Source organism: Pantherophis guttatus, chromosome 7 (assembly GCF_059756535.1).
Source record: "Pantherophis guttatus breed Tessera chromosome 7, ASM5975653v1, whole genome shotgun sequence".
Taxonomy (NCBI): Eukaryota; Metazoa; Chordata; class Lepidosauria; order Squamata; family Colubridae; genus Pantherophis; species Pantherophis guttatus.
The window spans coordinates 49318718-49332169 of NC_142069.1; the positions used below are offsets into that span (position 1 = coordinate 49318718).

At 47.2% G+C, this 13452-nt stretch overlaps 1 protein-coding gene across 1 annotated transcript in view; it reads right to left on the bottom strand.

Annotated features, from left to right (window-relative positions):
- Nucleotides 1-896: 896 nt before the first annotated feature.
- RASSF3 (Ras association domain family member 3) overlaps nucleotides 897-13452 on the bottom strand; it is a 120154-nt gene continuing 107598 nt past the window's right edge. Inside the window, exon 5 of the mRNA XM_034403103.3 lies at nucleotides 897-2160. Coding sequence (XP_034258994.2) covers nucleotides 2011-2160 — 150 coding nt within the window. The 3' untranslated portion in view covers nucleotides 897-2010. The remainder of the gene's footprint in view (nucleotides 2161-13452) is intronic.

Consider the following 13452-nt stretch of genomic DNA (forward strand, 5'->3'; position numbering starts at 1 on the left):
AGAAATTATATCTTGAACATGGAGCAAATGAACAACTATTCAGTGGAAAGAACAGAATATTGAATGGGAAACTGAAATAATCGCCCCAAGCATTCTTTGTTTTACCTCAGAACTTTTTATTCTGCTCTAGATTAATGCCCTTTTTTCAGTGATGCTTTATGAAGGAGTAATCAGGAGTAATGTTTGCATACTGGTCATTTATGTGCAAATTATATTATATATATAATATATATATATATATATTATATTATATATTAGAAACAAACTATAGTGGAACCCAGGATGCACGCTAAGATAAAATATAAAGTAAAACAGCATTAATATGTCACTGCTTCATTAGATGACTAATAATATCCAAACTGATCCATTGACCTGACTTAGTATCTTAAGGAAAATAACATCATAGTTGCAGTCAAGCACCACTATTCTATGTAACTTTGATTCTATCTCCAATGAAATAAAAGACAAATACAGAGTACTACAGTTAAGTGTGAACAGAAAACAAAACAAGGTATGTCATTATATATTAACCACAAATTTCAAAATATTAATTAATATTCTATTGTAGTAAAGATTGTCTCTGTACTTTGAAAGTTATAACCTTATTTTGACAAAAGCAACCAAAGATTGCCATGAAGGTACTTTTTAATAATATATTAGTGTTGCCTGCAATATCCACCAGATGTCACCATTTCTAAGGATGTTCCTCAAACTTTTAAAGTAAATGTCCAAATGGATTATATTTTTAAAAGGATTGGCCAATGTGATTATTTTAAATTATGAAAATTAAATTTATCCCAAGTGAATATATTCTGATTGATGGCTGCAAATAATGGGTACATTGACCTCTGTTATATATTTTTCTAAATGTTTCTATTGCACATTCATTTCTTTGGTTTTGTTATACATACCTTAGATAAACTAAAAAATAGTTTATCTATTTTTTGAGGAAAAAATACTAATTAACTGCAAAATGTCCCCCCTCACAAATATCTTACCTAGAATCCTAGTCAACTTTTAGTTGACTTTTCAGAATAGAAATTAAAATTTATAGATTGTCAAGTTATTCACAGTGCAATGAGTATAAGTAAAAGTAATACTTGGTTTCAAATGGAGGAAATTTCATATTAAAAATAACATCATGAAGATAATTTTTATCTTTTTTCCAAGAGATAAACTGTATATTCAATGGAATTCAAATAGACATTTGGACATTTAATAAATTATAAGAATTCCAAATTAACAATTTAATGTTGATTTTAGATTCATAAAAATCTCTACAATATTTGAGCATATCACAAACTTCATATAGGTTTGTGACCATGTGCTGCATATCACATGCAGTTTACTCTCTACTATATTTAATAAACCCTCTTCAACAATAGCACTGAATATATTAATTTCAGTAATGAACAACAAAATCCGTCAACTTTCTTTCTCATTACATTACCCAACTGCAAAACAATCTCTTTTCAATATTACTTCAACATTTCTTTTCTCCAACTCTTACCTTCATTTCAACTTCCATTATACCTTCTATAGTTCCATTTGCTTGAACAACTTTAACTTAACATTTTGAGTATTATTTCTCTTCAATGTATAAAAATAATTTAATTTGCAAAATTATAAAGAAATATTTGAAAACAGGCAGTCAAAATCAATTCTGCTATCAAATAGTCTGCTAATTCTTCTTATAAACCGAGTTTGAGTAGCATATCATACCCCCATTGTTTTAACATTAAAACAGAAAAGCTTCATTTTTTACTGCGTTTGAAAACAGACTTCTCTGACAATCATAACTAGAGAGGAAAAAAATCAAGACATAGCATAAACAAAAGCCTGCAAATATTGCATTTCCTACATGCAAAATATAAGTATATCAATCTATAGAACTGCCTTTAGGAAACAAATTATTCTTTGTGAAAGTCATTTTGCTAAAGGTACTGGATCTGGCAAGTTACTTAAAATTAAGCAACACATGTCTTCCCTGAGTATTCTTTGACCCCCCCTTTAACTTGGAATCCAAACTCCACCAAGAGCTTCTTCAAGTTTTTTTCTGTATACTGCGTAGCGTCTTTTTAAGGTTTGTAGTTGCTCATCTTCTTCTTTGTCCAGAATACGCACGAAGTTCTGTAGTTCAGGAAGGCTAAAGGCTTCCCACTGTTAAAATAAAATTGTGGATTTATCCATGGCATCTAAGAACAATTGACAATTTGGTTTGTAATTTTCATTTTATTGTGCTACTCAAGTAGAAACCAATAAATTTATTTTCCTTCAGGATCTACAAAATACAGAAATACATAAACCTATAGATAAATCCATCCATGATTAAATCCATGTATTTCTCACAAATTTCAAAAGCATGCAAAAAAGAGAATAACTCCACATTCTTGAAATTTTTAGTTCAGAAGCAGGAAGACAAAAAGACCAAAACACTAATATTATATCTAGCTAGTTTTTTAATAAATACCAATTTATATGCAATGGCCAAGAGGGATGATGACTAATCATAATTGTTATCATCAACTGCAAAGATCTGGGAAGGAACCTCAATAAGTTGGAGGCTCAAGTGGTGTTCTCATCCATCCTTCAGTCCCATGGAAAAGAGAAAAAATGGAATATAAATATTGGTACAGAAGCATAGGTGTCTGTGCAAATAGTATTGATGGAAAATGTTTTATCAAATTTGTAGATGACATTGTATGGAATAAAGGTAAAGGCAAAGGTTTCCCCTATTTAGTTGTGTTCAATCTAGGGGGTGGTTCTCATCTGTTTATTAGCTAAGGGAGCAAGTGTTGTGCGAAGATACTTCCATGTTCATGTGGCCATGACTATACATGGAACACTGTTACCTTCCCACTGAAGTGGTACCTATTTATCTGCTTACATTTGCATGCTTTTGAACTGCTAGGTGGGCAGGACCTGGGGCAAGTAACAGGAGCTCACTCCATTGTGGGACACTCAGATTTTGAACCCAGGCTGTTAACTTTCCAGCTGACAAACTCAGAATCTTTAACTGATGATCCAACTCATCCCCATTCTGTATGGAATAGGTACTAGTATAATAGATGACAGGAATAAAACTCAAGATGATCTTGATCAGTTAGGAAAACTAACTGAGATAACAATTACTATGTGGCTGGGAAATAAATGCAATTTTAGGCTACAGCAACTGAAATAGTTTCTTAATCAGGAAAAATAACTGATCTATTTTATTCTACATAGATCAGATCCAGCTTCACATATTTTATCCTGCCCTGTACACATTATTTTTGAAAGTATTTCGAAAAAATAGAACAAGTTAAAAGAAGGGCAAGAAGGATTACTTTACCATTAAAAGATTGTAAACCAAAAGTCATAAAAACAAATTGATAGAACTGGTAATGTTTACCATGAATAGGGGAAAAAATCCTTATGGGTGATAACAGCACTGAAGTATCTGAAAGCATGTCATGCCAAAAAAAGGCAAGACCTGTTTCCTACTGCATCAACGTTAAGGATATTGTATATGCATTCAACAATACTTACAACCTATCACAATCACAAGGAGCTCTTAGTAGTATAAGTAGGCTCCATAGGTGGCTCAGTGGCTAGGACACTGAGCTTGTCGATCAGAAAGGTCGGCAGTTCGAATCCCTAGTATAGGTCTCCTGCATGAGCAGGAGGTTGGACTAGATGACCTTCAAGGTCCCTTCCAACTCTGTTACTGTATATAACTTCAGTCAAAAAAATAACAATTAGCTAAATCAGGACTATATCAACAAGGTAACTGAAAGTAAAGAGAAATAATTAATTTACCAAAAGTGATAAAATTGATAGCTTTTATAGTGTTTGGAGGCTATTAAGGATGGATGGGGACCAACGGGCTGAACTTGAACCTTGGCAAGACAGAATGGCTCTAGGTTTTGGAGTCCTTTGGTTCATTGGAGAACTGATCTTAGATGAGATAGCACTGCCCCCGGCAGACCCAGTGTGTAATCTAGGGGTTCTTCTCCACTCACTACTCCTGCTTGAGGAGCAAGTGGCAATCAGGGACATGAGGGCCTTTGCACAACTGCGGGTTATTCACCAGTTACACCCTTTCCTGGACCAACATTTTCTGCTCACTGTCACTCACACCTTAGTTACCTTCCGTCTTGACTATTGCAATGTGCTCCCTATTTGTGTTGCCACCTGATCTCCTTCCCTCTGGTACTGTGCCTGTTACATCTTGGCCTCCTTCCATCGCCTTTTATCAGCCTCAGCATTGCGGAGAGGATCAGCGGGCTATGGGCTTCGGTGTTGAAAGTCTTGGACAATTTCTGCTGCCTCATTCCAGAAGGATGAACCATGACTCTGCTGGCGGCTCTTCTGTCGCCTAGTCGCCGTGAGAGGGAGGCTGCGGCTAATTCCCTCCGGACTAAATCGTTGCAGCTGCTTGTTGACTTTCCATCGTGGTGAGAGAGCGGTGGATTTCCCAGTTGCCCCATGCTCAGCTGTATTACATCTACTCCTCCCGGCATTACCAGCTCTGGCACCCATAGTCGCCCTTAACCACCTCCCATGTTTGTGAACTGGCCTATACCTCGGCAGACCTCCTCTCACTGCGAGACTCCCCCCTCTCGCAGGTGTGGCCCTCTACTCTTATCGAGGGCCTACCTTTATGACGGGCTTTGGAACCCCGAGAGGTGGCATGTCGCAAAAAGGGGATTGAGGGGTTTTTTGGGGAAATTTTTAGACAGATTTTTAAGGGGTTCTCGGAGGGGGGAGGGTTGTGTGGGTTTGGGGGATAACCCACGAGGGGAGGGGTCTGGCCCGGCTGCTAATTGGGCCACGGGGGGGTGCGGATTCTGGGGGTAAGAGGGGTATCAGAGTTCACTCTACTGAGGGCTTTTCTATCAATACGCTGAGTGGGAGGGGCAGATACGGCGGGAGCAGGGGGCCATATCACGTGGTTGGGGCACGCACTTGCTATCTTCAAGCGGTGGCACGCCCTGGTCCCCATAGCCCTTCTCGTTCCCCAGGTTGCACAGACTCTCAGGGCCCGAGCCTTCGGCTGTTGTTGTGCAATGCCAGGTCTGTGGTAAATAAAGCCCCCCTCATTTGCGATCTTAGGAGGGGGGAGCGGACATGGCAGATATTACGGAGACCTGGTTGGGCCAGGAGGGGGGAGTTCCCCTCGTAGATATGTGCCCACTAGGCTTCCGGGCATTCCACCAGCCGACAGCTCAGGGCAGGGGCGGGGGGGTGGCGGTTATTATAAAGGAAGGTTTTGAGTCGAGGGAGACCACTGTTCCACAGATAGCCGGATGTGAGTCCCTTCTTGTGAAGTGGGGCCGTGGAGTGCAGATGGGTCTGTTGATCACGTACCTGGCTCCCTGCCACGTGGCAACGACCCCACCTGAGCTGCTTAACGTCATAGCCGAGGTGGCGGTTGATACCCCCAGACTTTTGGTCATGGGGGATTTCAACCTGCCATCCATCGGTGAAATGTCTGAGGTGGCTCGGGAGTTCATGGCTTCCATGACGGCTATGGACCTGACTCAGTTAATTCAGGGCCCTACTCACACGGGCGGGCACACTCTGGACTTAGTTTTTATCTCTGGTCAGTGGTTGAGTGGCCTTGATATAGGGGATATAGTCATCGAACCCTTGTCATGGTCTGACCACTCGCTCCTTCGACTTGACTTTCTAACCGCTACACCCCGCCACAGGGAGGTGGGACCGACTAGGTGGCTCCACCCCAGGCGCCTGATGGATCCTGATAGGTTCCAGATGGAGCTTGGGCCATTTCCTGAGACTCTGGCTCATGACTCGGCCGAAGACCTGGTGGCCGCCTGGGACCGTGCGGCTGCTGGGGCTTTGGACCGCGTCGTGCCTTTGTGGCCTCTGACCCGGCACCGAACTCACCTGGCTCCTTGGTTCTCCAAGGAGGTGAGGGAGATGAAGCGCCGGAAAAGACGCCTGGAGAGCAGTTGGAGGACCAGCCGTTCCGAATCTGATCTCATATTAAGACCTACCTAGTGGCGATAAAAGCGGCAAAATCTAGCTATTTTGCCGCTCTTATTGCGTCATCAGATAATCACCCGGCCGCCCTGTTTAGGGTGACCCGCTCCCTTCTCCATCTGGGAGTGCGGGATGATCCCTTGCAGGGTCGAGCTGAGGATTTTGTGCAGTATCTGCATGACAAGATCGCTCAGATTCGGGAAGGCCTGGCCTCTGACTGGGTAAGTCCAGACGAGATGACTGAGGCAGGTCTTGAGAGTGTTATCTGGGAGGAGTTTGATCCTGTGGCTCCCGAGGACATGGACAGGATTCTGGGACGGCTGAACGCAACCACATGTTTATTGGACCCGTGTCCCTCCTGGTTGGTGCTGACCTCCGGGGAGGTTACACGAGGCTGGCTCCAGAGGATTATTAACGCTTCCTTGAGCGAGGGTGTCCTACCGGCTGCCTTGAAAGAAGCGGTGGTGAGGCCCCTCCTCAAGAAGCCCTCTCTGGATCCGGCTGTTTTGGCTAACTATCGTCCAGTCTCCAACCTTCGTTTTATTGCGAAGGTTGTTGAGAGTGTGGTGGCGCGGCAGCTTCCACAGTACCTGGATGAAGCTGTCTATCTAGATCCGCTCCAGTCCGGCTTCAGACCTGGGTACAGCACGGAAACGGCATTGGTCGCGTTGGTGGATGATCTCTGGAGGGCTCGGGATAGGGCATGCTCCTCTATCCTGGTCCTGTTAGATCTCTCGGCGGCTTTTGATACCATCGACCATGGTATCATGTTGCACCGGTTGGAGGGGTTGGGGGTGGGGGGCACCGTTTTGCGGTGGTTCTCCTCCTACCTCTCTGACCGGTCGCAATCTGTGTTGGCAGGGGGCAGCGGTCGACCCCGAGGCGCCTTGCTTGTGGGGTGCCGCAAGGGTCAGTCCTCTCGCCCCTTCTGTTCAACATTTATGTAAAGCCGCTGGGTGAGATCATCCGTGGCTTTGGGGTAGAGTTCCATCAGTACGCTGATGACACTCAGCTGTACATCTCCACCCCAGGCCACCCCAACGATGCCCTTGAAGTGATGTCCCGGTGCCTGGAGGCCGTGCAGACCTGGATGGGGAGAAACAGGCTCCGACTCAACCCTTCCAAGACCGAGTGGCTGTGGCTTCCGGCGTCCCGATATAGCCAGCTGGCGCCATCGCTGGTTATTGGGGGTGAATCATTGGCCCCCACGGAAAGGGCTCGCAACTTGGGCATCCTCCTGGATACACGGCTGTCTTTAGAAGAGCATATGACAACCGTGGCCAGGGGGGCTTTTTATCAGGTCCGCCTGATACGCCAGTTGCGTCCCTTTCTAGATCGGGACTCCCTACGCACAGTCACTCAGGCACTCGTCACTTCCCGCCTGGACTACTGTAACGCTCTCTACATGGGGCTCCCCTTGGGGTGCACCCAGAGGCTCCAGTTGGTCCAGAATGCGGCCGCGCGGGGGTTTATGGGAGCGACGGGGCGCTCCCATGTGACACCTCTCCTGCGCGAGCTGCACTGGCTTCCTGTGGTCTTCTGGGTGCACTTCAAGGTGTTGGTGACCACCTTTAAAGCGCTCCATAGGTTAGTGCCGGAGTATTTACGAGACCGTCTTCTGCCGCCAATAGCCTCCCACCGACCAGTTCGCTCACACAGAGAGGGCCTCCTCAGGGTGCCGTCAGCCAGATAATGTCGGCTGGCGACCCCCAGGGAGAGAGCCTTCTCTGTGGCGGCACCTGCCCTCTGGAACAACCTACCCCCAGACATATGCACAATACCAGACCTCCGGACTTTTCGTCGGGCCCTGAAAACACATCTATTCCATCTAGCCGGGCTGGCTTGACCCCATCCTTACGGTTTTAAATTTATAATTGGTTTTAATTGGGTTATTTTAAATTGACGGCCAAAAGTATTTAATGTTTTTTAAATTGTTTTTAAATTTTATATGTTGTGTTTTTACCGTGGCTGTTCAACCACCCTGAGTCCTGTTGGAGAAGGGCGGTATATATATATATATATATATATATATAAATAAATAAATAAATAAATAAATAAATGTGGCTGCCCTATTCAGAAGCTCCAATTGGTTCAAAATGCACCAACCCACATGATTTTGTGCAAGCCCAGGTGTGCACGTATTTTACCTCTCCTGTAGGAGCTGCCAATTTGTTTCAATTCAAGGTGCTGATTGTCATCTTTAAAGCCCTACATGGCTTGGGACAGAACTCTCCCTCATTACAACTACCTGACCCACCATAGCAGGGAGGCAGTGAATGTTGTGGGTTTCCTCTCCTAAGGAGGGACATCTCCGTGGTGGTTCCCTCCCTTTGGAACATCATCCTCACAGAGATTAGACTGGACCCTTTCGCAAGGCTTTGAAGACCTTGTTTTCCCAACAGGCCTAGGGAACCCAGAGTGGGATGGAGCCCATCAAGTGGCTTGTTTGACTGATTGCTATCGCCAAGGAGGGGAAGAGGCGTTGGATTTACTGTGAATGCTGTTTCTCCAAAGGATGTGGAGTGGGTCAGGAGTGGGATGATCCAGCTGGTCTGGCCAATCACTGAGTCGAATTGCTTTGGCCATGCCTCCTTAGGCCTCCATTGCTTCCAGTTTGTTCGACGAAGGCAGATCTACAAGATAGGCTCCAGCAAAATCAGAAAGGAACCAAGAAAATTGCAGGTGGGAGGGGCTGACCCACTCCGCATCCTTCAGAGAAACGGCGTTCACGGTAAGTCCAACGCCTCTTCTCCCATAAGGCTGCGGAGTGGGTCAGGAGTGGGACATACCCAAGCTCGTCAGCCCTACGGGTGGGAATCCTGCGATCTAGGAGGCCGTGGGGCCAGGTGCACTTGTTGGAGGACCCTCTTGCCGAACGATGCCTCCGCAGATGCGAAGACATCCAAATGGTAATGTTTAATAAAGGGAACAGGAGTAGTCCAGGTAGCCCAGCAAATATCTTCGAGGGAGGCCTGCGTGGCCCAAGCAGCGGTGGTAGCTGCACTACGAGTCGAATGAGCAGTGATACGCCTCGGAGTAGGAAGGGATCGTGATTCATAAGCTCGGGCAATACAAGCCCGGATCTAGCGACCTATAGTGGTCGAAGATACTTTAGATCCTAGCGAGGCAGGTTGGAAAGAGATGAAAAGGGTTTCAGAACATCTGGTAGGGGCGGTCCGCAAGATGTAGATTTTAATAGCTCTGTGGACATCGACAGTATGCTATCTATGTTCTAGGGGATGAGCAGGTTTGGGTCAAAAATTGGGAAGGATAATTTCCTGCTCCCGATGGAATCGGGAGTTAACTTTTGGTACAAAGGCCGGATCCAAACGGAGGATGACCCTATCCGGATGAATGACACATAAATCCGGCCTGACGGAAAGGTCCGCCAATTCTGAAATGCGGCGGGCTGAAGTTATGGCCACCAGGAAGGCAACTTTCAAGGTAAGGAACCTAAGGGTGGAAGTACGGAGAGGTTCGAATGGAGGTTCAGTAAGTGCCTTCAACACCTGTGGCAAGTTCCAGGTGGGATATCGATGGACTATGGGTGGACGAAGATTCTGGACCCCACGTAAAAACCTTCGAATAGAAAAATGATGTGACAAAGGTACACCTTCTCTAGGAGACAACACCGTGGCGAGAGCTGCAACATGCCGTTTGAGAGTGCATGTTGCAGCTAGACAAATGCTAGTCGCTTACGGTATCCATCGTGGAGGAATTCCAGAAGCTGACAATGGATTAATCTCGTGCGTAGAGCACCAAGAGATAAATACCTTCCACGTGATGTTGTAGAGTCTGATGGTGGACTGCTTTCTGTCTGCCTGCATAATGCAGATGACATCCTCTGAGTAAAGCGCCTCCCTCAGGAGGAGCCCCTCAAGAGCCAGGTTGAGCCACTGGGGCTCTGGGTGGTTGAGCGCCCCCTGGCTGAGGGATACCCTCCCTGGAGGGAACCGCCAAGGGCGTGCTGCTGATAGTGTCACTAGGTCTGAGAACCAGGGTCTTCTTGGCCAATAAGGGGCGACAAGGACGACGTCCGCTTCCTCTGCTATGATCCTGCGTATCACCCGTGGGATTAGTGGCAGTGGGGGAAATGCATAAAGGAGTCCCAGAGGCCAGTGGCAGCGGAGTGCATTTGTGTCCTCCGCTCCCGGTGATGGATAACGAGTGAAGTAGCGGGGAAGCTGCGTGTTCACTGGAGAGGCGAACAGGTCCACCTGCGGTCGCCTGAAACGAAGACAAATGTCTCAGAAAAGATCGGGGTTGAGACGCCACTCCAATGCGTCCATGTATTCCGGCTGAGAAAGTCCACCTGGAGATTGTCCTTGCCCGCGATGTGATCCGCCCGCAGAGAGAGAAGATGAGCCTCCGCCCATCGGCCTACGAGAAGAGCTTTCTGCATCAGGGACTTGGATCTTGTTCCTCCCTGGCAATTTACGTGGGATTTCACCGCCACGTTGTCGGTAAGAACTAATAGATGGTGTCCCTGGATCGCCGGTTGAAAGGCCTGAAGGGCCAGGCGAATTGCCCGGAGTTCCAATAGATTGATGCTGACTGCGTCTCCATCGGAAACCAATGGCCCTGGGCTACTTGAGGACCCAGATAGCCCCCCAGCTGAGCAGACTGGCGTCTGTTGTCATGAGGAGAGGTTGAACTTCTAAGAAAACGCACCCTTTGTCCAGGGCCTGGGACAGCCACCAGTGCAATGACTGGCGGACAGACAGAGGAACCCTGATCTTGGCTTGGGAGGCAGCAGTCTTTGTCCGTTGATGCGGGAGTAGTAGCCGTTGAAACCTGACACGGGCATGCAGTCGGGCCCAAGGGACTAAGTCTATACACGACGCTAGCTTCCCTAGTAGGCGTGAAAGTTCGAGTTCGAGTTTGGTCACAGTCGGTTCCCAGAGAAGTTGCCGTATGAGCAATCGGAGGCTGTCCTTCCTCTCATGAGAGAGGAAAACCTGTCCCACCTTGGTGTCGATGATTGCCCCGAGATGTGTCAGGCAGGTCTGGGGTTCTAACTGGTTCTTGGACATGTTGACTAGGATCCTGCAATACCTGTAATGTCAGTTGCAAATCGACCTGAGCCTTCTGGAGGGTAGAGGCCTGGACCAAAATATCGTCCAGACAGGCTTGAAGCCTCACTAGAACGGATCTCAGGTAGGCCACAAGGGCCGCTAAAATCTTGGTGAAGCTGAGCTGAGCCGATGCCAGTCCAAATGGAAGGGCACAATATTGGAGGTGACACCCCGCGTAGCTGAATCTGAGATACCGCCGGTGGGCCGGCAATATGGGGATATGCTGGTAGGCTTCGGAGAGGTCTATGGAGGCTAGAAAGTCTCCGGGCCTTATGCCCTCCAGGATAGATTTTAGTGTGCTCATTTTGAATTTTCGGTACACAAGATGGGTGTTCAGTGATTTTAGGTTTAGAATCGCTCTCCAGCCCCCAGAGCGTTTCGATACCACAAAAAGGATTGAGTAGAATCCCTGTCTCCACTGGTCGGGAGGAACCTCCTCGACTGCTTTGATGTCTAGAAGATGATGAATGGCAAGCTCCATGAGCTGACGCTTGCAATGGGAGTTGGAGACGGCATGGTACGAAGTGGCTTGAGGGGCGGGAGAGGAACTCCAACGGGAGGCCAAATTCTGTTGTGTGTAGAACCCATTGGTCGGTCGTGCTGCAGGCCCATTTGTCTATAAAGAGACTCAGCCTGCAGGGGGAAGAGTGGTGACAGTCATTTTTGATGGCGGAACTGGCGGCCGCCTGTTACATGAAAGGACCGCTTGGGGGGGGGCCAAATGATTTAAGCTTGTCCCGAAAAGAACCCCCATCCTGGGGACGAAAGGATCCCTGAGAATATGGTCTCTGACTAGTACCCTTCTGAGGGAAATTTCAAGTCAGCTGCCTACGGTAGTAGGGAGTGGCTCGGCGATCGGCCCTTCTGGTGACAGAAGGTAAAACCTTCTTTCTATCCCTATCCTCCACTAGTAAAGGTTCAAGGGGATCGCCAAACAGCTTAGACCCCGAATATGGGGTGGAGGCTAGGCACCATTTGGCTTTGAGGTCAGCTGGCCATTGTCGCAGCCATTGACGGCGGCGTGAAGTCACTGACGATGCCATGGCCCAAGAGGCGTACTTGGCCGCGTTGAGTGTGGCATCAGAGGCGAATTGAGTGGCTGCAATTATTTGTTCAGGTCCTGATGGACTCTGACCTCTTGTGCTGGCAAGCGAGATTGTAGCTGTTGAAGCCACAATAGGGAAGAACGGGAAAACGAGGCCATGGTAGCGGCCTGAATCGCCCAAGCCGAGGCTTGGTGAGTTTTCTTAAAGGATAAATTAAACTTCCAATCTTCCGGTTTAAGGCCCTCAGAAGTATCTCCCGAAATGTAAGGAGAGGTAGAAGAAATGGCAGTCACCGGGCCATCGACTACAGGTACCTGCAATAGGCTGGTCAAAGAGGGGTCCATATTGTAGTTGTGGCGGTTGTATCCACTGGGAGTGGGAAGAGTAGCCGGGTTAGCCCATTGCTTACGCATGACATCCGTGAAGAGTTTGGGCGTGGGAACAAAAAGCTGTTCAGCAACCGGTTCAGCAAAAATGCCCTGACCAACGGCAGTGGAAGTAGTTGTCGGAGCAGAAGCAGGATCCAAGAGGCCCGATGTAACCTTGGCTTTGTGGAGCAGTGACTTGAAAAGCCTCTGTGGGAATAAACCCGTGAATGCTGGGACATCTGGTGCAGCGGTGTCGTCATCCGAAAGATCAGCATCCCTCTGCAGCTCGTCTTCCAAGCCGATGTCAGCGCTGCCACGTGACCTCGTGGGAGAATGCTCGGGTGATCCAGTCAGACTAGCAGAGGGAGAAACTCGAGAGCATCTCGAATGAAGGCTTTCTGAAACTAATGATGCGGAGCGATGCTCCCTAATGCCTGCCTGAATGCCATGGGAGATGGCCTTGGCAATCAACATTTGAACAGACTCAGGAAGGTCCTCCAGTTCCGACTTGGAGGGCTTAGCTGCTGGATGAGCCGGAGGAGGGTCCTGAGGCATGATGGAACAATCAAAGGGATCCCCTTTTTGCCTGTCAGGGGAGTGCGAAGAACTGGTAGAAAGTCTGTCCTGTCTCTCTGGAGACGGGGCCCTAGATAAATCTATATCATCATTAGGTCCCTGGTCAAGAGCATTCTCACAATCTGCAGGGAGAATTGTGTTCAGATCAGATCTGGTCTTCTCCACCAGTACATTCTGTTCAGAATTTTTGTGATGTGACTTTTTTACAGACACTGATTTGGATGTGGCCTTGCGGCCAGGCTCAGTCTTGATAGATGACTGGTCTGCCATATTAATGAACAGGCCTAAATGGCCTCGAGAACCTGCACACAAATAAGAATAATGATTTTTTGTTATTATTATTATTATTATTATTATTATTATTATTATTAATAAAAGGCAGCTGTTCTGGGAGTGAGCACA